Below are 23,632 nucleotides of genomic sequence, written 5' to 3' on the forward strand. Positions count from 1 at the left end.
TCAGCATTCTCTTTCAGTTCAGTAATGGCACGATTTTACTCATAGATGAAGGAAGACAATAGTTTTGCTGTTTTGCCATTTCCAAAATGGTAGGCATTACCAAAGTATTCGCATTACATTAAATGAATGAAGAGCTATTTGCTGTGAACACAGAGATGTGTGCAAGTTCAAAGTAAAGGGAGCCCTCTATAATTTTCCCATGTGCTCTTGGAAAAGGATCATATGCCCTGAACAGGAAGCAATCTTTACGAACATTAACTATTGAGGGCATTTTTTAAAACGGCCTGAATCAACAATATATGGAATAATTTGGCACTGTTCTTTTTACAACATGGTCATTTTCTACAGAGAGTACTAGAATTTCAATCAAAGGCAAGGGAAAAATCCTCAAGTGAACCAAATACAGAATTGCTTACTATGGCAGGGATAGGAAACCCCTGCCCTTGCAGATTTTGCTGCATTACAGCACCCACCATTCCTGACCACTGGCTGTGCTAGCTGAGGCTGATGGTAGTTGGATTCCAACAACATCTGGAGGACCACAGGTCACCCACCACTACACTATGAAATGGTGAAATGGACTTGCATTTTCTCTCAAAGTAAAGGTTGCCCAACAAAGGCGGAATGGTATGAAACCAAATTCAAGAGTACTCTGCTTTTAATTCATACTGTGATGAGACTGAAACACCGCATCTGTGTGACCTAGACAGCAGAAGTCCCTTCAAGAGTACCATGCCCAAATTATTTTAATTTTGTTTTTTGCTTATTGCACACCACACTCAATGAACAAATGACCACCACCTTGGTGAGCTTTCACTTGTTTCCTCTAGTTGTTGGCAAACGGTGCTGGATGAGCTGGATTTCAGTCTGATCCAGCAAGGTGGTTCTTACATTCTTGTTGGAGAGAAGAATTTTAGTACTAGTCCCATTAGAAGAATGTGTGGGAGAAGAGCAGTGAAGAGTGAGACAGAATGGTGGGTAGAATCAAGGTGAGTGGCAAATAAGGAGTGTTAGTTAAGAATGACAGTTGGAGGAGTCAGGTGAAAAGGACTGATAGTGGAGCAGGGAGTCTGATATGTTGGGTCGGTGCATTAGGCAGAAACATTATTTCCTATTTATTGTAGAGTTGACCAACATGATGGCCTGTAGATGCTGAACTACAGTTCCCATCACCCCTCAACACTGGCCATGCTGGGTAGGGCTGATAGGAGTTGTAGTCCAACAATATCAGGTGGCCATCAAGTTGGCTACCCCTTCCACCGAATGACTTTTCTAGATAAATACAATAGTTGGTTCAAATACTTGATGAATTGTGGTCTGGTTGAATTCCACCTCATGTTCTTGCTTTTATCTGCACAGATGAACATACTTAGGAAAGTCCTACTATTCTGCACTTCAATGGGTGTATTTTGGATAATTTTATGGTGAGTGTGAACCTGAGTTACTAGACACCTAGTTACTTTGGTGACCCATAGAAGCCAGGGCTTTATTGTAGGACCCCAAGGACATCACACTAATGCTTTATCTATTGACAGAGCAGGTGTGGCCAGTGAATGGAAGGAAGCCATTGAGCCACAGCAATCCTTCATGACTTTAGAATGAGACACTGCAGTTAGGAAGGAAAAAAAGAGAAAAGAAGACAATAAGAAGGAACAGCAGGAATCAAAAGGAGAGGCAACAGGAAAAGGCAAGTGAGTAGGAGCTCAGGGCTACAATCCTATGCACACTTACCTGGGAGTAAGTCCCACTGAATGTACTAGGACTAAATTCCAGGTAAACATACCTATGACTGTATGGTTAAGTATCAATAACTGTGGTTATAGGTACATTCAGAAGTACAAAAGAAAGGCATATAAGCAACACCATGAGAAAAGAGCTATTGAACTGATTTCATAAGTAACAGGAGGCTATGCTGAACTCAGAAATCAGGTTTTGTGGAAATTAAGTTTATTTTAAAATGGTTTAGATCTGTGGACTCTCCAGAGAACTGTTGCCTAGAATGTAGTAAATAACAACAACTTAATCACTAAGTGGGAGAAAAAACATAAAATTCCTCTTCTGCCATGGTCACACTTGACACACTCACACCAGACCTGTAATGACTGAGCAATTGTTTGAAATGTTACACAACGTTACACAAAAGATATGAAGGACTAGAGAGAGATTTATTGTGACCCCCTACACTGTTGTGACACAAACTTAAATCATTACCCCAACTACTCACAGCAACCCACAGGCATGTGATTGATAGGCTGAAAGAGGTAGGTAAACTGGACATTACGTGGGCCAGCAAATGTAGCGGGACTGAAGTGGCAAAAATGCACCAAGAGGTCAAGAAGATCAATTAAGAGGAAGCTAAGCATGAAAAATATTACAGATTATTAACAAGTCCCTCTAATGGGCACCGGATTTCTGCACACTGAGGCAGTCCCATCAAGAAGTCAGGTGGATGTTACGTGAGGAACTCCATGAACCCTGCTCTTGATTCTTGAGAATCAACAAAAATTTGATTACCAACACACAACTCACTTAATATAACACAAACGTCTTCAGAGCAATTAAGGTCATGTTGAAGAGCATTAGATTGCCATTAATTTCAATGGGACAGTGTGATGCATGTTTGCTCAAAAGCAAGCTGGGCTGTGTTCAGTACAACTTGTTCCCTATGTTTGTAACCCACCCTTGAACCATTTGGTGAATAACGGAATAGAAGTATAAAAGAAAATTAAAAATATGAATCGATTGATTAAATGTGGTTATGTTTATAACTGCAGTGCAGACATACACTATAAGGACTTTGATGCATATGCTTTCTTATTTCTAACTCATCTCATAACAGCTTCCAAACTTTTGGTACCTAGACAGAATAACCTCCCAAAGCAAACCAGCTATCCTGACAAAAGGTTGGAATTGCAAGATCTCTGGATGATAGGAAATGGTCTTGCTAAATCATTTAGAGGTGCTGCTTTCCCATTATCACAGTAGGATACATAGCATTTGCATACAATATTATGCAATACTAAGCCCAGTATTTGATCACAATAACTAAGTTACTTCAAAATAACATGCCAAAAAGCAAACAAACATTGCATACCTCTTCTTTAACTATAGATTCTTGGGTGGTTTTCCGAGCTTCAGCAGATGCTTCCTTTTCCATTTTCAGTGATGTTGGTCTGTCACCTCAAGCACAAAGTCCACCTAACTACAAACCAGAGTCAATATTTGCCCTCAGGATCAAGTCAGACCATTCATTCTTTTCATTCTAAATTAACAAGTCAACCCTGCAGCAAATATAAACACAAAATGTAGACTCCAGATCAGACAAGTAATATACTGGCTAACTAGAGACTGGTTATTCATTGGTGAAAGAGTCGGCCTTCATCTCAATGGAACATAAGATCAACAGGATGTTGCCTCAGTATCCAAACCAGATGAGAAGACAATCCAGGTCACAATTAAGATTAAAAATGAGGATTGCAATACAGTATTTATTCTAGCAACTGAGTAATACTTTAAAAACCTTTTAATTGATTGTTTAAAAATGTGCTCCCTAAAGTATTCGGACATATATTCTAAATTTAATATAACTATGCAGATTTAACCAATTAATTGTTTAAATTTAAGATTCTTTTAATTGTAGCTCTCTCTTCCAATACTAAATGTCCTATGATTTACCTAATTTATCTAATTTAACATAAATTAAGGTTGTGTGCATACCATACATTTAAAGCATATTACTTGTCCTCAAAGAATTCTGGGCACTATAGTTTATTAAGTGTGTGTTGGGAATCATAGCTCTGTCAGGGGTAAATTACAGTCCCCAGGATTATTTGGAAGCAGTCATGTGCTTTAAACGTATGATGTGCATGCTGCCTGATGCTGCCAGGGCAGATCACAGTGTAATGACAAACAAAAAGGTTAATAATAATAATAATAATAATAATAATAATAATAATAATATAAAGCATATAAACTAGTATAGCAAATTAAAGCAAAAAACTAAAGCAGCAACAAATAAAATTAAATTGTTCACATTACCAAAGAGAAGGTATTAAGAGAGTTTAATAAATTTCTAATCTGGCATTGGAAAAACTGGTATTTTAAAAACCTACCTGGGCAATGCTAAGATGTTATTTGCAGATTGCCCCACCCCTAAGTGAGGATTAATTCTATACTTTTGAAGTACCTGACTACTTTGTTACTTATATTATGAGAACTGGACACAGTACTCCAGGTGAGGTCTGACCAGAGCAGAATACAGTGGCACTATTACTTCCCTTGATCTAGATGCTATACTCCTATTGATGCAGCCCAGAATTGCATTGGCTTTTTTAGCTGCCGCGTCACACTGTTGGCTCATGTCAAGTTTGTGGTCAACCAAGACTCCTAGATCCTTTTCACTTGTACTGCTCTCAAGCCAGGTGTCACCCATCTTGTATTTGTGCCTCTCATTTTTTTTGCCCAAGTGCAATACTTTACATTTCTCCCTGTTAAAATTCATCTTGTTTGTTTTGGCCCCGTTCTGTAATCTGTCAAGGTTGTTTTGAAGTGTGATCCTGTCCTCTGGGGTGTTAGCCACCCCTCCCAGTTTGGTGTCATCTGCAAATTTGATCAGGATGCCCTTGAGTCCATCATCCAAGTAGTTGATAAAGATGTTGAATAAGACCGGGCCCAAGACAGAACCCTGTGGCACCCCACTACTCACTCTTCTCCTGGATGAAGAGGAACCATTGATGAGACCCTTTGGGTCCGGTCAGTCAGCCAGTTACAAATCCACTGAGTGGTAGCATAGTCAAGACCACATTTTACCAGCTTCTTTACAAGAATATCATGGGGCACCTTGTCAAATGCCTTGCTGAAATCAAGGTAGGCTACATCCACTGCGTTCCCTTCATCTACCAGGCTTGTAATTCTGTCAAAAAACGAGATCAGGTTAGTCTGACATGACTTATTTTTCAGAAATCCATGCTGACTATTGGTGATCACAGCAGTCCTTTCTAGGTGCTCACAGACTGTTTGCTTAATGATCTGCTCCAGAATCTTCCCTGGTATTGATGTCAGACTGACTGGGCGGTAATTATTTGGGTCCTCTCTTTTCTCCTTTTTGAAAATAGGGACAACATTTGCCCTCCTCCAGTCTGCCGGGACTTCGCCTGTTCTCCAGGAATTCTCAAAGATGATTGCCAGTGGTTCTGAGATCACATCTGCCAGTTCTTTTAATACTCTTGGATGCAGTTCATCTGGCCCTGGAGACTTGAATACATCTAAACTAGCCAAGTATTCTTGTACTATCTCCTTAGTTATTCTGGGCTGTGTTTCCTCTGCTGAATCATTTGCTCCAAATTCTTCAGGTCGGGCATTGTTTTCTTTATCGGAGAAGACTGAGGCAAAGAAGGCATTGAGGAGTTCAGCCCTTTCTGTGTCCCCTGTTTGCATTTCACCATCTTCTTCTCTGAGTGACCCCACTGTTTCTTTGTTCTTCCTTTTGCTACAAACATACCCATAGAAGCCTTTTTTGTTGCTTTTAACCTCTCTACCAAGCCTGAGTTCATTCTGTGCTTTAGCTTTTCTGACTTTGTGTCTACACGTGCTGGCTATTTGTTTGAATTCCTCTTTGGTGGTTTCCCCCCTTTTCCATTTTTTGCACACATCCTTTTTTAATCTTAACTCGGTTAAAAGTTCTTTAGATAGCACCCTGGCTTCTTTAGGCACCTTCCATGTTTCCATCTCATTGGTATTGCCTGAAGTTGTGCTTTTACTATCTCCCTCTTAACAAACTCCCAGCCATCATAAACTCCCTTTCCTTTTAGTATTACTGTCCATGGGATCTCACCCAGCACTTCCCTAAGTTTTATGAAGTCGGCTTTCTTAAAGTCAAGAAATTGAGTCCTAGTATGCTTGGCTGCTCCTTTCCGCTGTATAGTAAACTTCAGAAGAGCATGATCACTCGGGCCTAATGATTCTTCCACTTCTACCCCACTAACCAGGTCATCAACATTGGTTAGGACCAGATCTAAAATGGCTGTTCCTCTTGTTGCTTCTCCCACCTTCTGGACAATCAAGTTGTCTGCAAGGCCAGTGAGGAATCTGTTTGACCTTATGCTCTTGGCTGAGTTTGACATCCAACAGAATCAGAATCAGATACTTTATTCGGCTATAAGCCCACAAGGTAAAACCAGTCAATAAATAAAATAGCATTTTACATTCTAAAATATCAACTAAAATATTTCAACGCATAATCTCCTTCACGTTACGTACCATCTCTAGATATACAATATTGTGGCCTTGAATATAAGGATGGGGGATAAAGTTTACTAGATTTTTAATCGTCATGCAGCATTCCATGAAGTCTTTTATATGAAAGAACTGAATTCAGGAATCTGGCAACCTGTAATGTTCTATAAGAGTCAATGTCCTGGAGTAGATAGGCAAGATGTAATTCGGGTGGTTTAGCAACAGTTTCCAAAATGATTGAACTCAGAATCCTTGATCGGGGAACAAAATATAGAGGACAATTAAACAAGATATGATAAAGGGATTCTATGGATTTGTTGTCACATGCGCATAAAACAGAGGTTTTACCGTTAGAAAATCTATTGCTCAGCACATTTGAGGGGAACACAATAAATCTGGCTCTAACAAAAGCAAATCTATGCGACGCAACCGATAAGGTAGACAGATATCAAGGTATCTGGGACATAAATGTAATGCCCTGATTTATTGGGGAACATGTACCTCCACCTGTAGTAAGATTTTGTTGCAAATCAACCTCCTCCAATCTTTGTTTGATTATCTTTTTTGCTGTAATTAGATCTAAATTTAGTATATCGGAAGGAGAGATTCCATAAGACAATAGTTTGGAATGGATTTTTGTTGCCCATGGGCTGGTAAATTCATCTCTCCAAAGGCACTGAATAAGATGGTAATTGGGCAATTTATGCCAAAGGGACAGCCAGTAATTAAAGGCATGTCTCCACATCAGGATCTCTAAGGAGGGGGTCTTAAGTTCTAAGCGAATAGCCGAGTTGCTTACACAGGAGGGTAGTTTCAAAAGGCGTCTGAGAAAAAGATTTTGCAATGTCACCAGAGGCATGAGGTTTACAAAAGCGCCCCATAAAGGGACCGCATAGGCCATAGTTGCAACCACTTTTGCACTATAAACTTTTAAGGCAGATGGAACATGCATAGCCCCCTCTGTAAAGAAAAAGCGTAATAGAGCGTAGATAAGGGCTTTGCCCTTATTTTGTAAATATGTGATATGCGCTTTCCATCCCATATTATGCTGGAAGTAAATTCCTAGATATTGAAATTTGTAGACTTGTTCAATTGGCTTCCCCTCGAGTTCCCACCTATACAATTTACGACTCCTGGAAAAAATTAGGACTTTAGATTTGGAATGGTTAATAGTAAGTAAATTTGTTTGGCAATATAACGCGAAGATCTTAAAGGCCCTCCTCAAACCGATTCTTGAATATGAGAGGATCACCGCATCGTCAGCGTACAATAGTAAGGGGCAGCGATAGTCTGCAAGCCTGGGTGCATGAATGGTGGTTTGGGCCTCAACTAGGGGAGTTCTCATGTCACTAATATAGAGGTTAAAGAGATGGGGGCAAGGATGCACCCTTGTCGTACCCCCTTATTTATTGGTACAGAGTTTGTGAGATCGCCCTCAGGTGTTAACCTCACCCTAGCGGCCGTCCCTTCATGTAATTTGATCATAAGCCACAACAGCCTTTTATCTATGCCCCACTTTGCCAATTTTCCCCATAGCAGCTCTCTAGAGATACTGTCAAAAGCCGCCTTCAGGTCTATAAAAGCGGCACATAGAAGACCATGAGTGGGGGAAGAATACTTCCGCACCAAATGATATAGGATTATTGCCTGGTCAATAGAAGCACGATTTGGTCTAAACCCGGCCTGTTCATGGCCTATCAGATTGGAATCTTCGGCCCATTGGGTTAGTCTGGTTAGCAGGAAGCGAGTATAGATTTTCCCGATGATTGATAATAGACTGATATTACGATAGTTTCCTGGGTCCTCTGGTGGTCCTTTTTTATATATAGGAATTATGATGGACTCCTTCCATGATCTAGGTATCTGGCCCGTGGCATTAATTGCATCAAAGATTTTTGCAAGAATTTTGGCCCACCATGCTGGGTGTTGTTTAATAGCTTCCGCCGGGATCAGATCGGGCCCTGGGGCTTTATCAGTTTTCAGTTTAGCAATTAAATCAACTATTTCCTCCGGGTCAGTATCTGGCCATATGGGTAAGTGACATGAAAGAGTATCAGAATGAGTGTTAGAGATAACTGTCTGGGATAAATATTTTCTTAGAAATTGTTCCCATGTCGGGGCTGGTATAACCGTCAATGGGTATTTCCTCAATCTTTTGTTGATTAAATTCCAAAAACCACGAGAGCTGCAAAGCTTAGAGGCAGCAATCAGCTCTTGCCAACATCTTAGCTGCCATTCATGCTTGGCTGACTTCTGTGCCTGTTTGTAAGCAATTTTGGCCTGCAAGTACTCTGGGGGAAGAGTTTCAGCTCCAGAAGATTTATATCTGTTGTAGATACCACAGAGAGAGAGTCTAGCTTGCTTACATTTGGAATCAAACCAAGGTGCACCGAACCTGGGTTGATCTCGGTTAACCAGGTGAGTCGGCATCGTAAAAAAGCTAGTTAAATCTACAGAGAGGTGGGAGAACCACTCCAATATCCTATTTGGTTCAGACAACTCCGCCACTGAAACAATAAGGGGTTCGGAGATATGCCTCTGGAAGAATTCTGCGTATTTTTGGGCAACATCCAACAAATATCCGGGTAACTGAAGTCCCCCATTACTACTATCTCCCTTCCTTTTGCATGCTTGGCCATCTGTTCCAGGAAGGCATCATCTATGTCCTCCGTTTGGCTTGGGGATCTATAGTAAACTCCCACAATGAGGTCACTGTTATTCTTTTCTCCCTTAATTTTGACCCAAATGCTCTCACTTTGGCTTTGAGGTTCTAAATCTTGGATCTCTTCACACGTATACACATCCCTAACAAATAACGCCACTCCTCCTCCTTTCTTGTCTGGTCTGTTTCTCTGAAATAGATTGTATCCCTCCATTATTACATTTGCTCCATTTGGTCTATGACATTTGGATGATCATCTTCATCAATTGATAGACTCCTACCTTCAGGAGCACTGTCTCCCTCCCCCACATTAGTCAGTTTAAAGCCCTCCTGATGAGGTTTCTGAGATTTTTGGCAAAAACATTCCTCCCAACCGTTGTGAGGTGCAGCCCATCGCTTGCCAGAAGTCCATCTTCAAGAAACTGCAGTCCGTGATCTAAGAATCCAAACCGTTCCTGTTTACACCATTTGCGAAGCCAGCTGTTCACTTCCACTATTTCCCCCTCTCTCCCTGGGCCACGTCGTTCAACTGGGAGGACAGATGAGATGACAATTTGTGCATTTAATTGCTTCAATTTCCTGCCCAGAGCCTCGTAGTCTCTTTTGATCTTCTGGAGGCTATTGCTTGCAGTGTCATTGGTTCCCACATGAACCAAGAGGAAGGGGTATTTGTCAGTGCGTTTTATGATTCCTTGCAGTCGTTCAGTTACATCTTGGATCTTAGCGCCGGGGAGACAGCACACTTCCTGAGACATCTTGTCAGGCCCACAGATCACTGCTTCTGTTCCCCTCAGTAGGGAATCTCCTATCACCACTACACGCCTCCTCTTAGGTTTGGTCGGGGTTCTTCCGTGAGCTGTCCGTTCCAAGGTTGCCTGCACATTCCCTGAGGACTGACTTTGCTGCTCGTCTTCATATACCTGATCGACTGTAATGAGGGAGAGATCCTCAAATGGAGTCTGCCCCTCATCTTCCATGCTAGGGGAGAGGACCTCAAAGCGATTGTGTATTTCTAAACAATCAGAGCGAACCTGGGCCTCCTACTTCTTTGAGTCACGTTTCTCCATATATCTGGCTCCTGTGTTGGTGAACTAGCCTCCTTCTCAGGGGAGTCCCCTGTCTCCTCCTTGGTGGAGACGGTGTGCTCTGTTGCTTCCAAGAAGAGCTCCAGCTCTCTAATTCTTTGGAGCGTAGCTACACGTTCCTCCAGTTGCTGGGCTTTGTCTTCTAAGAGGGCAATCAACATGCAATTGCTGCAGGTAAAGCTGCCTGCAACCTTTGGCAAGATGGCAAACATTGCACAGGAACCGCAGGCGACTGCAGCTGTTCCCTCCCCCTCCATCTTGAGAACGTGTCGTTGGGGGTGGCTACAGCGGTCCTGCATCATAAAAAGCGTGAAGACAGGACAAATAACCCCCCAAAAAAACCTAGGTCTCCCCCAACAAACGTTTGAGACTAGCTCCCCTAAATCTAAAAGATGGATCAAACTGCCCTGCAAGCTCTGATAAGCTCCTCCCACAGCTAATCACCTGCCTCAACAGAAACCCTGCCCCCTCTGACCTTTGCACAGGGAGAGCAGCTAATCAGCCACAATCACACACACAAGAAAACCCTTTTGGCTCCTTCTTCAGCTGCTGCCTTGCAAGCTCTGGTCAGACCTCACCTGGAGTACTGTGTCCAGTTCTGGGCACCACCGTTCAAGAAGGACACTGAGAAACTGGAACGTGTCCAGAGGAGGGCAACCAAAATGGTCAAAGGCCTGGAAACGATGCCTTATGAGGAACGGCTAAGGGAGCTGGGCATGTTTAGCCTGGAGAAGAGGAGGTTAAGGGGTGATATGATAGCCATGTTCAAATATATAAAAGGATGTCACATAGAGGAGGGAGAAAGGTTGTTTTCTGCTGCTCCAGAGAAGCGGACATGGAGCAATGGATCCAAACTACAAGAAAGAAGATTCCACCTAAACATTAGGAAGAACTTCCTGACAGTAAGAGCTGTTCAACAGTGGAATTTGCTGCCAAGGAGTGTGGTGGAGTCTCCTTCTTTGGAGGTCTTTAAGCAGAGGCTTGACAACCATATGTCAGGAGTTCTCTGATGGTGTTTCCTGCTTGGTAGGGGGTTGGACTCGATGGCCCTTGGTGGTCTCTTCCAACTCTATGATTCTATGATTAATGGGTACAAATTACGGTACCAAGATGACTTTGATACTGTCAAAAGTATCATATACAGTAGTTGAAAGAATATAAACAACCAACATAGCTGAAGAGATTCAAGCATGAGAACATAGTATTGCACCATGACATAATTTTTAAATATGATTTCTGATTGCAACAACCATAATAATATATGCCAACTGGTACTGGAGTATCAATTTAAGCACCAAAATTAAGTGAATTTTATGAAAAATTGTGAGACAAAGATAAAAGAAAGTAAAGAATTAAATTAATATGAGTGAAACCTCTCTGAAAACAAGTGGGGTTGCTTTATACAGTACTGAAATTTTAGAAGCCCCTCACAAAATTAGTTGCAACTTTAAAATGCAAGACACAGAGTGCCCCTTTGTACTGTAGCCTACAGTGTAATGACCTAGAACAAACAAAGTGAATTCCTGCATATTTTTACAGCCCCAAAGCATCAGGGAAATTCTGAATGCAGTTATTAAACAGGCATTAAAGCTGCAATCATAGTATTCCCCCACTGAAGCAATCACAATTAAGGGAATTAACATAAACAGACAATGGGCTAGATACAGAGATCTGTTGGAATTTACAGGGAGTGAACCTTGATTGAAACCAGTGGAAGAAGTAAGGAGCCAAATTACAGATCGGTTATAGTATCATCAAATATATGATATGTTTAAATTAGATTTTTTAAAAAATGGGTGAGATAGGAATTTTGAGGTCTTAGATATATGGTAATGTTCATAAGTGTACCAACCAAGCACGTACATAGATCAGCACAGGAAGACCGACCTGAAACCATTTTGATTCCCAAACTGAGCAAATGATTTCTCTGCAAGGTCATGATTTCTCTGTAATTCTAAGGGGTGTCCTAAATCTTGTGCCCACTTTATCATTACTTTTTTATTTCTCCGTCCTTAAGATTCCAAACTAGAATTAACCTATACATTTTTTATAATGTATTCTTATAATGTCTTGTAACAGTTCCTTCTCTAGTGCTGAAATTTTGTTTTCAAATCCGTTCTTTTTTTACCTTTGTCAAAATTTGCATTTATTTGATGGTATTGTAGACAGGTAATTCCTATGAGTGCAGAGGGGGGAAATGTTGTGGTGCATCTGCAGCAGCACAAGTGAATGCCTTCATCTGCCACAGCTGCAACAAAGCATGTCTCTTCCGTATTGGTCTCTACAGCCACAGCGGCACGGTTAACTCTTCAGCGGTTTGACTTTGCCCCCCCCTGGTGCCCTCTTCCAATGTCTCTCGAGACAGACGGGTGCCAACCAGATGTGCAAATAGCTCCTTCTCAATATAGCTTTAGATGAAGTTGCCCTGCAAGCCATTTGCGGCATTTATTCTCCAGGGGAAGAATAAAGTTGGATCAGAGGCCTAGTCAGTCCTCCTGGGGGATGAACACGGGGACGCATCCAGACCCACAGGCAGCGCTCGCTCAGAGCTGATCTGCTGGGCTGGCGGCCCCTCAGCGACCCCGGGGGGTGAGGCCAGACCCGCTCGCTCCCGGCGCCTTCGGGGCTGCCTCAGGAGGAGGCCGCAGAAAGGGAACAGCGACAGACCCGCCTGGAGGGGATCCTGGCCGCGGGGCCGAGGGCGTCAGTTTTTGGCCCCGCAGACGGCGGTGTTTCCTCCCGAGGGGCTCAAAACTGAGGGGGGCGGGCGGGGCGATTCCACTCCGCAGTCCGTGTGGCAGAACCCGAGGGCGGGAAGGAGCCCTCGAGGGTCATCTAGCCCACCCACCCCCGCCGGGCGGGGGAAGCACCTCCTCCGATCCCGCGCTTCGGACTGGCCGCGCGCGCCTGGCGGCTCCACCAATGAGCTGCCCGCTTCTGCGGCGCCGCGAGGCAGGAGGCCAACGGAGGGTAAAGGCTACGCAAGCGCACTCGGAGCCTCCGGGGCTGCTCTTTGGCCTTGTGCTCGGAGATGTAACCGGGAGACTCGCACTCGGTGAAGCAGCTTCGGGTTCACTTTGGAAGAGAGCGCCCTCTAGAGATAACCATGGGAAGCGCAGGACTTTAGTTCGGCTTTGACTGCCTGGTCAACCCGCCCTTCCCCCACTTCGTGCTCTTCCTCATTCGGGTCTTGCGTAGTGTTTGGAAAACGTGGCTTGCTTTTTGTTCAGTTTTTTTTTTTTTAAAAAAAAACAAGCCCATTTAACACACTGCGTCTGTGTGCGAGTCAATAAGAGCTCAAGGCTTCTCCGTGACTGCAGCAGTGAACTCCCCACTGGAGCGGCTCCACTTTCCAACCCGAACATAATAAGAGCCCTGCTGGATTCGGCCAGTTGCCCACCTAGCCCAGGATCCTGTTCTGACAGCAGCCAAGCAGATGCCTCTTGTGGGGAAGCAGGAGCAGGAGCAGGACAAGAGCGCCCAAATCTGTCCTAAATCTCACAACTGGGTCTGTACCTACCTCACATCCACAGCTGGCTAAGGATATTTTAGCACCTGAGGTGAACCACAAAATGGTGTCTTCCCCCACCAGGAAATAGAATGGAGTGAAGATCTACATCAGGAACAATGGGGGGTGAAGGGTCAAATGAACCATCATGTTGATGGCTTTTCAGCTGATTCCCTGGTGGCCTGCTGGAATGTGGAATTAACCAGGGTTATCGACTGTCTGGCTCCGAAGCGCCCTCTCTGATTGCATGGAGCCCAGACAGCCCTGTGGTTTTCCCCAGAGCTAAGGGTGATGAAACAATTGCTGAGACGGCTAGAGCACTGGTGGTGGAAAACTCATTCTGAATTGGACACAGGTTTGAGCTCAATGTCAAGCCTACCAAGTGGTGATAGCAACAGCAAAGAGGACCTTCTTCACCGCCTCTATTGCATCTGCAGAAAACAGCAGCAGGAGACTCTTTCAGGTGGCTCACAATTTAATGGAACCACCTTTGCCATTGGGGCCTGGTAAGGACCCCAAGATCTCCTGCAACGATTTTGCAGGTTTTCCCCCCAGATAAAGTCGGTTGGATTCAGAAAGAGGGAGACTCCACCATGGGAGCAGGGCCATGTCTAGAGTCCTGTCTAGTCAAGGGTCAATTTCAATCTGTTACCTCCAAGGACATGGACAGGCTCCTTGGACAAGTAAAACCAACCACCTGTCTCCTTGATCCTTGCCCATCCTGGCTTATAAAAGAGAGCCAGGAAGCGCTGGGTGACGGTATCCGTGGCGTGGTGAATGCTTCCCTCTGTGAGGGAGCCTTCCCAGACCTGCTGAAAGAGGTGGTTATTAAACCGCTTCTTTTTTTAAAAAAATTGAACTATCACCCCAGAATTGGCCCTACTAAACATCTTCCAAGACAACAATGCCCATTTACACCACAAAGAACTCATAACCCACCTACTCTCAGCAGCCAGAAGCATCATAGCCAGACACTGGAGAGACCTGTCAGGAGTAAGTATGGACCAATGGTACCAAATAGTATGGGAAACAGCCCTACTAGAAAAATTAACTAATAAACTGAAACTGACACGGGGACAAACAGAAGAAGACGCCTTCACCCTGGTATGGCTCCCCTTTATCACATACACAGCCCAACAGGACAATGACAATAATCCACCAACAGCATACAAATCAATATGGCTAACCTGATCCAAAACACCCACCCACCTCACTCACACACGAAAACAAAGATCACCACAGCCAATCACAAGCAAACAATCACACCCTAGGCCAACCCCAACCTCTCTCACCACCAAAGGAACACAAGTGAACAACACAAACAACGCTGACCCCAAACTCTACATACATTAAACATAATAGAAACACCGCCACCCGACCCCACTCCCATCCATCTTCCCTCTCTCCACCCCCCTTTCTTTTTTCTTCTTTTCTTCTCCCCCTAATGCCTCAACAAATGAAATGGATTTGTAAAAATGTCACATGGAAAAAAACAACAACGAGGCATTACACTTACTACTGTAAAACAAAAAAAATCCTTAATAAAAAAAAATTGAACTATCACCCAGTCTTAAATCTTCCATTTTTGGGCAAGGTGATTGAGCAGGTGGTTGCTGAACAACTCAAGGCATGCCTGGAGGATGCGGACCATTTGGATCCCCTCCAATCAGGATTCAGGCCTCATCATGGAACTGAAACTTGTCTTAGTCGCGCTGGGCTATGATCTCCAGCAGGCTAGGGACAAGGGTGAAAGCTGTTTCCTAGTTCTGCTGGATCTCTCAGCAGCCTTTGATACCATCAACCATGACATCCTTCCGGACTGTCTAGAGAAGCTGGGAGCACTGTTACACAGTGGTTCAGTTCCTTCCTCCTGGGCTGTGTCCACATAGTGGTGCTGGGGGATGAGTCTTCAGACCCCTCGGCTCTCACTTGTGGGGTGCCTCAGGGTTCCATCCTCTACCCCATGCTTTTTAACACCTATATGAAGCCAAAGTGTTGGCGCTGACCTTTAAAGCCCTAAACAGCCTTGGCCCTGTATACCTGGAGGAGCATCTCCACCCACATCGTTCAGCCCGGGCACTGAGGTCCAGCACAGAGGGCCTTTTGGCAGTTCCCTCCCTGCGAGAAGTGAGGTTACAGGGGACCAGTCAGAGGACCTTCTCTGTGGTGGTGCCCACCCTGTGGAACTCTCCCATCAGATGTCAAGGAAATAAAGAACCACCTGACTTTTAGAAGACATTTGAAGGCAGCCCTGTTTAGGGAAGTTTTTAATGTCTGATGTTTTCGTGTGTTTTTAATATTCTGTTCGGAGCTGCCCAGAGTGGCTGGGGAGGCCTGGCCAGATGGGCAGGCTATAAGTAATATTTTTTTATTATTATATTATAACCTTACTCAATGGGTGAAGTGGGAATCAAAGGTCCACTCTGAATCACTCCAGGCAGGTGCGGAGCCCCGTCCTTGGCAAGGGTGGGAGGAGACCAGCCGTGGCTCCTCTTCCCCAAGGGGCAGGATTGGGGAGGCTCTTCGGAGGAGGAGGAGCCAGGCTCCCGGCAGTGGCGCTGCCCGGAGATCCTGCAGCTGCCCGAGGCGACCTTGCCCCCCCGCCCCGCGGGCCGGCGTCCGCCCCTCTCAGCCCCGCTGCTGTCGAAGAGCCGCCGCTCGCTTCAATTCTGAATGTCTCTGCTGCTTTCTAAATGCAGCTCTTTCCAGCCGGAAAGCAAGAACTATGGCGAATCTACACTCGGTATATCTCTATTAATAACCCGGGAACGCAGTTCCTTCCGCCTCCTCCGCCCGCCACTTCCAATACCTGACATTGATTGGATCAGCGATAATATTTGCCAAAGAGCTGGTCCAACCAGAGTCGGCTTTGTTGACCAGCTTTGTGACGATTGGTTCTCTCTCTCGCCTGCCTAGCCTCCTGGGCTGAAGGCAATCGGGCGGGCGGCGCCAGCCAAGCTGCCTTTCATTGAGCCACCGAGACGCTTGTATGGCAGTGGCCCAATCGGAGTAAGGCTTGGAGTCCCGCCCCGCCTGTTGATTGGCTTGTCAGCCTGTCCGGAGGTCGGGAAGATGGAGCGAGGCTCTGGAGGAGGCGGAAGGGGCCGCAGATGAGAAAAGCAGAGGGGCTTAAGGAGGAAGCCCGGCGGCAGGTGGGTTCGGCTACCAGAAAGGAGGCAAAGCGATCGGAACGGTAGAAACTACCAATAAATGAGTAGTGACAAAGCGCTTCGTGTTTCATTTGTTTATAAATATTTTAAGATGCTAATGACGTCAGCGCCCCTGAGGAAGTGGCTTCGGGTCGCCCTCATTGGCCCCTCAAGGTGCGGGTCGCTTTCCGCAGCCTCGCTCCTGGTAGTAGTTCTGTTCACTGGAAGAATTATGTCACTAAGAATTAGTTTCTCAGGTTTCATTTCTCCTTCCTCCCAGTTCGTTTTCCTTTCTTGTTATGCCTTTTAGACTCCAGGCCTGAGGGCAGGACTGTGTTTTATCACTGGCATTTGGCCGCCAAGCAGAATTAAACAAATAACACTTTCAATAGCTCTCATTATGAAAATGGTGATTAACTTTTTAAATTGGGTGGAGGAGGACGTGCAGATGGCAAGAGGATAATTTCTTGGCTATGTGAAGGTGCTTTGCTGTATCTTTGGGAATTATGGTACCTTATTTCCTTTCTTTTAGATCTCCAACCAGCCTTGCCCTCAACAAAGGAGCGTCCAGGCAAAGGGATGAAGAAGGAGCAAGTGCTGAACTGTCAGTTCTCATGCTGGTACCCTCATTTCAAGAGTCAGACCATCCGCAGGTGAGCGAGAATCCTTTGAGGCAAGGGCTTTCTTGAATGCCTAGGAATGAAGAAAGGGTATTCAACTTCCCCATCCTCAAATCAAGATATCCGTGACCAATATTTAGAACACAATATGCATTTCTTAATGTCAGCCTCCACATAGGTAGAAGTGATGGCCCCACCCCAAGGCTCCCACACATATAAGGGCCTATTAATTAGGGTTGTTTTGTTTTGTGTTCTGTTAATGCACTTCCTATGAATATTTGCTCATTCCACATTCACAGTACAGATTTGAAAGGGGGTGGGTGGGTGGACTGCCACTCATTAGTGACTGTGGAAATTGCTGGCCTTAGCTTGTGATTGCCCATATCACGTTGTTTGTCCATGCAAATGTATTGCAGAAAGTAAAAGCTGTTCACTGGGACAACAAATATATTGGTGAATCTCCTTGACCGCAAAGAGCCAGCCTGTATTGCCAGCCTGATTGGCGTTACCAAGTTCAGTGGCTCATGGGACTGGGAACTCTAGTATGTAGTGACATAAAACTAAAATATTTGAGACAGTGTTTTTCAAGTTTAAAGACAAAATACTATTGTAATGAGTTTATATGAGTTTTGCTTATTTAATAAAGTCTTTGTACATTTTCCCCTCCCTCACTTCTCTGCCTTTTATTTTTTATTCTTGGATGAAAAAGAGATTTTCTTCCTTTTAAAAAATGTGTGTATTAAGATGATATCGTTAATATTATTAAATCACTTTAGTGACAACATCTATATGGAACATAGATAACTGGTATATTTTATGTCTTCAGTTTTTCATGTTGTCCTAAATTAGTTTTTTTTAATCAATTCAGTATCATACTGCCACTGCCTCAGAATGTAAAAGATTATTTGCTGGATGACGGAACCTTGGTGGTTTCAGGAAGGTAAGAAATTATTTGTATTTTAAAGATCATTATAAATTATTGCTCTGGCGTTTCACTGATACTTCAAAGAATTGCCTCAGTCATTTTTCTCTCTCCTGTCTTGTGTGGTGGGCATGGCTTTAAAGTCAGAGTAAATTGATTCATATGTTTAATATAGTGTTAAAACAAAGGTAGAATAATGGCTCTCATAGTAGTCTTTAGCTCTGGCTGCAAGTGTGGCTACAGCATGCAATTAGAAACCATAGATGTAACCTCAATACATTTATTGTGTCCAAAGTTTTAAAAAGTTATTGGTGTGAGTATTGGGTCCTACAAACGTAATCTGATCATCACAAATACTTTACAAATACTCCATAAATTTAGTCCAGTCTTCGGTAAACCTCTGATCCCACCAGTCTTGGATCCTTCCTGTTAGCTTGTCTAATTCTGCGTAGTCGATTTGCAGCCCTTTCTAACCATACAAGCAATGGAGCAAATTGACTCTTTTCACATATACGAACCAAATATAAAGTCTGGATTGTTGTATCAAAAGTTTGTTGTTGTTTAGTCGTTCAGTCGTGTCCGACTCTTCGTGACCCCATGGACCAGAGCACGCCAGGCACTCCTGTCTTCCACTGCCGCCCGCAGTTTGGTCAGACTCATGTTTGTAGCTTCGAGAACACTGTCTAACCATCTCGTCCTCTGTCATCCCCTTCTTGTGCCCTCCATCTTTCCCAGCATCAGGGTCTTTTCCAGGGAGTCTTCTCTTCTCATGAGGTGGCCAAAGTATTGGAGCCTCAGCTTCAGGATCTGTCCTTCCAGTGAGCACTCAGGGCTGATTTCCTTAAGAATGGATGCGTTTGATCTTCTTGCAGTTCATGGGACTCTCAAGAGTCTCCTCCAGCACCATAATTCAAAGTTACTGGTGGCCAAATGTGAGAAGCAATGGCATAAATTAAAAAGACTTGTTGGTTGGGAAAATGGCTACTTGATTTTGGAGCTTCTGTGTTTAGTTTATGTGGCATATGGCTCGGGGCTTACATTTTGCATTTCTATAAAGCTCCAGTCACCTTAAATTAGTGCATTCTGCAGAAGTAAAACCTTATCAACTTGTTAGGCTATTTCAAGTTCTGTACCCTTGTGACTTGAAATTAATAGGTTTCAGTTTTCCTGCTTCTATTCTAGGGAAGATCCGCCAACATGTTCCCAAGAAGATGAGGATGGGGAAGCGGCAGAGGAAATACAGGTTTGTACAAACTGTGATATACTCAAACTCTGTATACTGATATTTCTGTGTCACCCACGGGTACCGTTACCAGCTTATAACCCAAAGTTTCCCCTTCTACTTTTAAAAAGTTGGCTATTGAATTGGAAAACAAAGCAATATCTTATTCTCTAGCCTGCTTCTCCACCCACTACACACCCAGTCCCTTTTTATGTGCTTTTACTTGCTGTGCAGTGCAAATGGAATTATTATTTCTATCTTCATGTTGAAACCTGCCTTTCCCATCCACTGTAGGATAGTTTTACGCAGCGCTGCCAACTTGAATAAAATATTGGGGTGGTGGGCAAGTAAGCCCTGCCCTGCATAATCCATCTCATGATGTGGTGCATGGTCACCATTTGAACGGCAATTCCCATCAACTTCGGGGGGCTCAAATATTTTATTGGAGGTGCAAAGACCCCTTAACCCCTAGGAGTTTGCTCCTATGGCTTTGGGATAGCTGCAAACATACTTTTCAGAGTTTGTGCCATGAGCTGCTCAGGCACACTCCACTAGTTGTCGTTATCATTCATTCAGTGTCACCAAAGCTCACAGAGGTGAGGAGATCTACAGCAGCAAGAATCATAGAATCATAGAGTTGGAAGAGACCACAAGGGCCATCGAGTCCAACCCCCTGCCAAGCAGGAAACACCATCAGAGCACTCCTTACATATGGTTGTCAAGCCTCTGCTTAAAGACCTCCAAAGAAGGAGACTCCACCACACTCCTTGGCAGCAAATTCCACTGTCGAACAGCTCTTACTGTCAGGAAGTTCTTCCTAATGTTTAGGTGGAATCTTCTTTCTTGTAGTTTGGATCCATTGCTCCGTGTCCGCTTCTCTGGAGCAGCAGAAAACAACCTTTCTCCCTCCTCTATGTGACATCCTTTTATATATTTGAACATGGCTATCATATCCCCCCTTAACCTCCTCTTCTCCAGGCTAAACATGCCCAGCTCCCTTAGCCGTTCCTCATAAGGCATCATTTCCAGGCCTTTGACCATTTTGGTTGCCCTCCTCTGGACACGTTCCAGTTTGTCAGTGTCCTTCTTGAACTGTGGTGCCCAGAACTGGACACAGTACTCCAGGTGAGGTCTGACCAGAGCAGAATACAGTGGCACTATTACTTCCCTTGACCTAGATGCTATACTCCTATTGATGCAGCCCAGAATTGCATTGGCTTTTTCAGCTGCCGCGTCACACTCTTGGCTCATGTCAAGTTTGTGGTCAACCAAGACTCCTAGATCCTTTTCACATGTACTGCTCTCAAGCCAGGTGTCACCCATCTTGTATTTGTGCCTCTATTTTTTTTGCCCAAGTGCAATACTTTACATTTCTCCCTGTTAAAATTCATCTTGTTTGTTTTGGCCCCGTTCTGTAATCTGTCAAGGTTGTTTTGAAGTGTGATCCTGTCCTCTGGGGTGTTAGCCACCCCTCCCAGTTTGGTGTCATCTGCAAATTTGATCAGGATGCCCTTGAGTCCATCATCCAAGTAGTTGATAAAGATGTTGAATAAGACCGGGCCCAAGACAGAACCCTGTGGCACCCCACTACTCACTCTTCTCCTGGATGAAGAGGAACCATTGATGAGCACCCTTTGCGTCCGGTCAGTCAGCCAGTTACAAATCCACTGAGTGGTAGCATAGTCAAGACCGCATTTTACCAGCTTCTTTACAAGAATATCATGGGGCACCTTGTCAATTGCCTTGCTGAAATCAAGGTAGGCTACATCCACTGCGTTCCCTTCATCTACCAGGCTTGTAATTCTGTCAAAAAACGAGATCAGGTTAGTCTGACATGACTTAATTTTCAGAAATCCATGCTGACTATTGGTGATCACAGCATTCCTTTCTAGGTGCTCACAGACTGTTTGCTTAATGATCTGCTCCAGAATCTTCCCTGGTATTGATGTCAGACTGACTGGGTAATTATTTGGGTCCTCTCTTTTCCCCTTTTTGAAAATAGGGACAACATTTGCCCTCCTCCAGTCTGCCGGGACTTCGCCTGTTCTCCAGGAATTCTCAAAGATGACTGCCAGTGGTTCTGAGATCACATCTGCCAGTTCTTTTCATACTCAAGCTCATCTTGTTTATTTCCCATGCTTTGCGCATTAGTGTACAGACATTGAAGTCCATTAGTCATTCCCCCGTGTCTCTTATTTAAGGATTTTTTCCTCCCACTACTAGGTCTGCGTGCTGTTTGCTCCATTTGGTCTATGACATTTGGATGATCATCTTCATCAATTGATAGACTCCTACCTTCAGGAGCACTGTCTCCCACCCCCACATTAGTCAGTTTAAAGCCCTCCTGATGAGGTTTCTGAGATTTTTGGCAAAAACATTCCTCCCAACCGTTGTGAGGTGCAGCCCATCGCTTGCCAGAAGTCCATCTTCAAGAAACTGCAGTCCGTGATCTAAGAATCCAAACCGTTTCTGTTTACACCATTTGCGAAGCCAGCTGTTCACTTCCACTATTTTCCCCTCTCTCCCTGGGCCACGTCGTTCAACTGGGAGGACAGATGAGATGACAATTTGTGCATTTAATTGCTTCAATTTCCTGCCCAGAGCCTCGTAGTCTCTTTTGATCTTCTGAAGGCTATTGCTTGCAGTGTCATTGGTTCCCACATGAACCAAGAGGAAGGGGTATTTGTCAGTGGGTTTTATGATTCCTTGCAGTCGTTCAGTTACATCTTAGATCTTAGCCCCAGGGAGACAGCACACTTCCCGAGACATCTTGTCAGGCCCACAGATCACTGCTTCTGTTCCCCTCAGTAGGGAATCCCCTATCACCACTACACGCCTCCTCTTAGGTTTGGTCGGGGTTCTTCCGTGAGCTGTCCGTTCCAAGGTTGCCTGCACATTCCCTGAGGACTGACTTTGCTGCTCGTCTTCATATACCTGATCGACTGTAATGAGGGAGAGATCCTCAAATGGAGTCTGCCCCTCGTCTTCCATGCTAGGGGAGAGGACCTCAAAGCGATTGTGTATTTCTAAACAATCAGAGCGAACCTGGGCCTCCTACTTCTTTGAGTCACATTTCTCCATATATCTGGCTCCTGTGTTGGTGAACTAGCCTCCTTCTCAGGGGAGCCCCCTGTCTCCTCCTTGGTGGAGACGGTGTGCTCTGTTGCTTCCAAGAAGAGCTCCAGCTCTCTAATTCTTTGGAGCGTAGCTACACGTTCCTCCCGTTGCTGGGCTTTGTCTTCTAAGAGGGCAATCAACATGCAATTGCTGCAGGTAAAGCTGCCTGCAACCTTTGGCAAGATGGCAAACATTGCGCAGGAACCGCAGGCGACTGCAGCTGTTCCCTCCCCCTCCATCTTGAGAACGTGTCGTTGGGGGTGGCTACAGCGGTCCTGCATCATAAAAAGCGTGAAGACAGGACAAATAACCCCCCCAAAAAAACCTAGGCCTCCCCCAACAAACGTTTGAGACTAGCTCCCCTAAATCTAAAAGATGGATCAAACTGCCCTGCAAGCTCTGATAAGCTCCTCCCACAGCTAATCACCTGCCTCAACAGAAACCCTGCCCCCTCTGACCTTTGCACAGGGAGAGCAGCTAATCAGCCACAAAGAATCACACACACAAGAAAACCCTTTTGGCTCCTTCTTCAGCCGCTGCCCTGTAAGCTCTGATAAGCTCCTCCCACAGCAAATCACCTGCCTCAACAGAAACCCTGCCCCTCTGACCTTTGCACAGGGAGAGCAGCTAATCGGCCACAAAGAAACACACACACATAAGAAAAACCCTTTTTGCTCCTTCTTCAGCTGCTGGGAATCCTCCAAATAGAGAGCTTTGATGAGGTAGATTTCCTACCACCACCTCAATTTTAGCCAAATATTCCTGTCTGGAGGTCACATGTGACCCCAAACTGCTTCTTGAGGTCAGTGGATGGAAACTTCAGCTAAACCTTGGGAGTAAAGGTTGTTCAACAGTGGAATAGACTGGCTCAGGAGAGGGAGTGTCTTCTCCCTGGACAACAGCCTATCAGATGCGGTAGTGGTGCCCTACATTGCACGTAATGCAGTGAACAGGGAGGTGGTCCCTTCTGCCCCCCGATGATCTGAATGGACCTAATCCAAAAACATGCCCAGATTTATTTATTTCAAACTCTTTTCTTTCTTCAGTGGTCTGATGATGAGAATACTACAACACTTACGGTAAGGCCCTTTTTTTCTTTAATTTTTTTTGTCC

The 23,632-nt window shown here is 44.6% G+C and overlaps 2 protein-coding genes across 11 annotated transcripts in view; one reads left to right on the plus strand and one right to left on the minus strand.

Annotated features, from left to right (window-relative positions):
- The window catches only part of NUDT5 (nudix hydrolase 5), a 1,423,229-nt gene extending 1,419,921 nt beyond the window's left edge, over positions 1-3,308 (minus strand). For 3 of the 4 annotated variants that reach the window (XR_014502123.1, XM_083400100.1, XM_083400099.1), the window contains exon 1: positions 3,095-3,308. Coding sequence is in view for 2 of the 4 variants with exons in the window: in XM_083400100.1 (XP_083256226.1) it covers positions 3,095-3,157 (63 nt within the window). In the remaining 2 variants the exon portion in view is untranslated. The remainder of the gene's footprint in view (positions 1-3,094) is intronic. The other variant, XR_014502124.1, reaches the window with a different exon arrangement.
- Positions 3,309-16,406: 13,098 nt separating this feature from the next.
- The window catches only part of CDC123 (cell division cycle 123), a 59,457-nt gene continuing 52,231 nt past the window's right edge, over positions 16,407-23,632 (plus strand). The window contains exons 1-5 of one of the 7 annotated variants that reach the window (XR_014502121.1): positions 16,407-16,641; positions 17,171-17,291; positions 18,127-18,198; positions 19,363-19,423; positions 23,566-23,598. Coding sequence is in view for 6 of the 7 variants with exons in the window: in XM_083400021.1 (XP_083256147.1) it covers positions 16,700-16,703; positions 17,171-17,291; positions 18,127-18,198; positions 19,363-19,423; positions 23,566-23,598 (291 nt within the window). In the remaining variant the exon portion in view is untranslated. Of the gene's footprint in view, positions 16,704-17,170; positions 17,292-18,126; positions 18,199-19,362; positions 19,424-23,565; positions 23,599-23,632 lie in introns of all 7 variants that reach the window. The other 6 variants (XM_083400021.1, XM_083400023.1, XM_083400020.1 and 3 more) reach the window with 6 other exon arrangements.

The sequence above is a fragment of the Podarcis tiliguerta genome, assembly GCF_965153285.1.
Source record: "Podarcis tiliguerta genome assembly, chromosome: 10".
Lineage (NCBI taxonomy): Eukaryota > Metazoa > Chordata > Lepidosauria > Squamata > Lacertidae > Podarcis > Podarcis tiliguerta.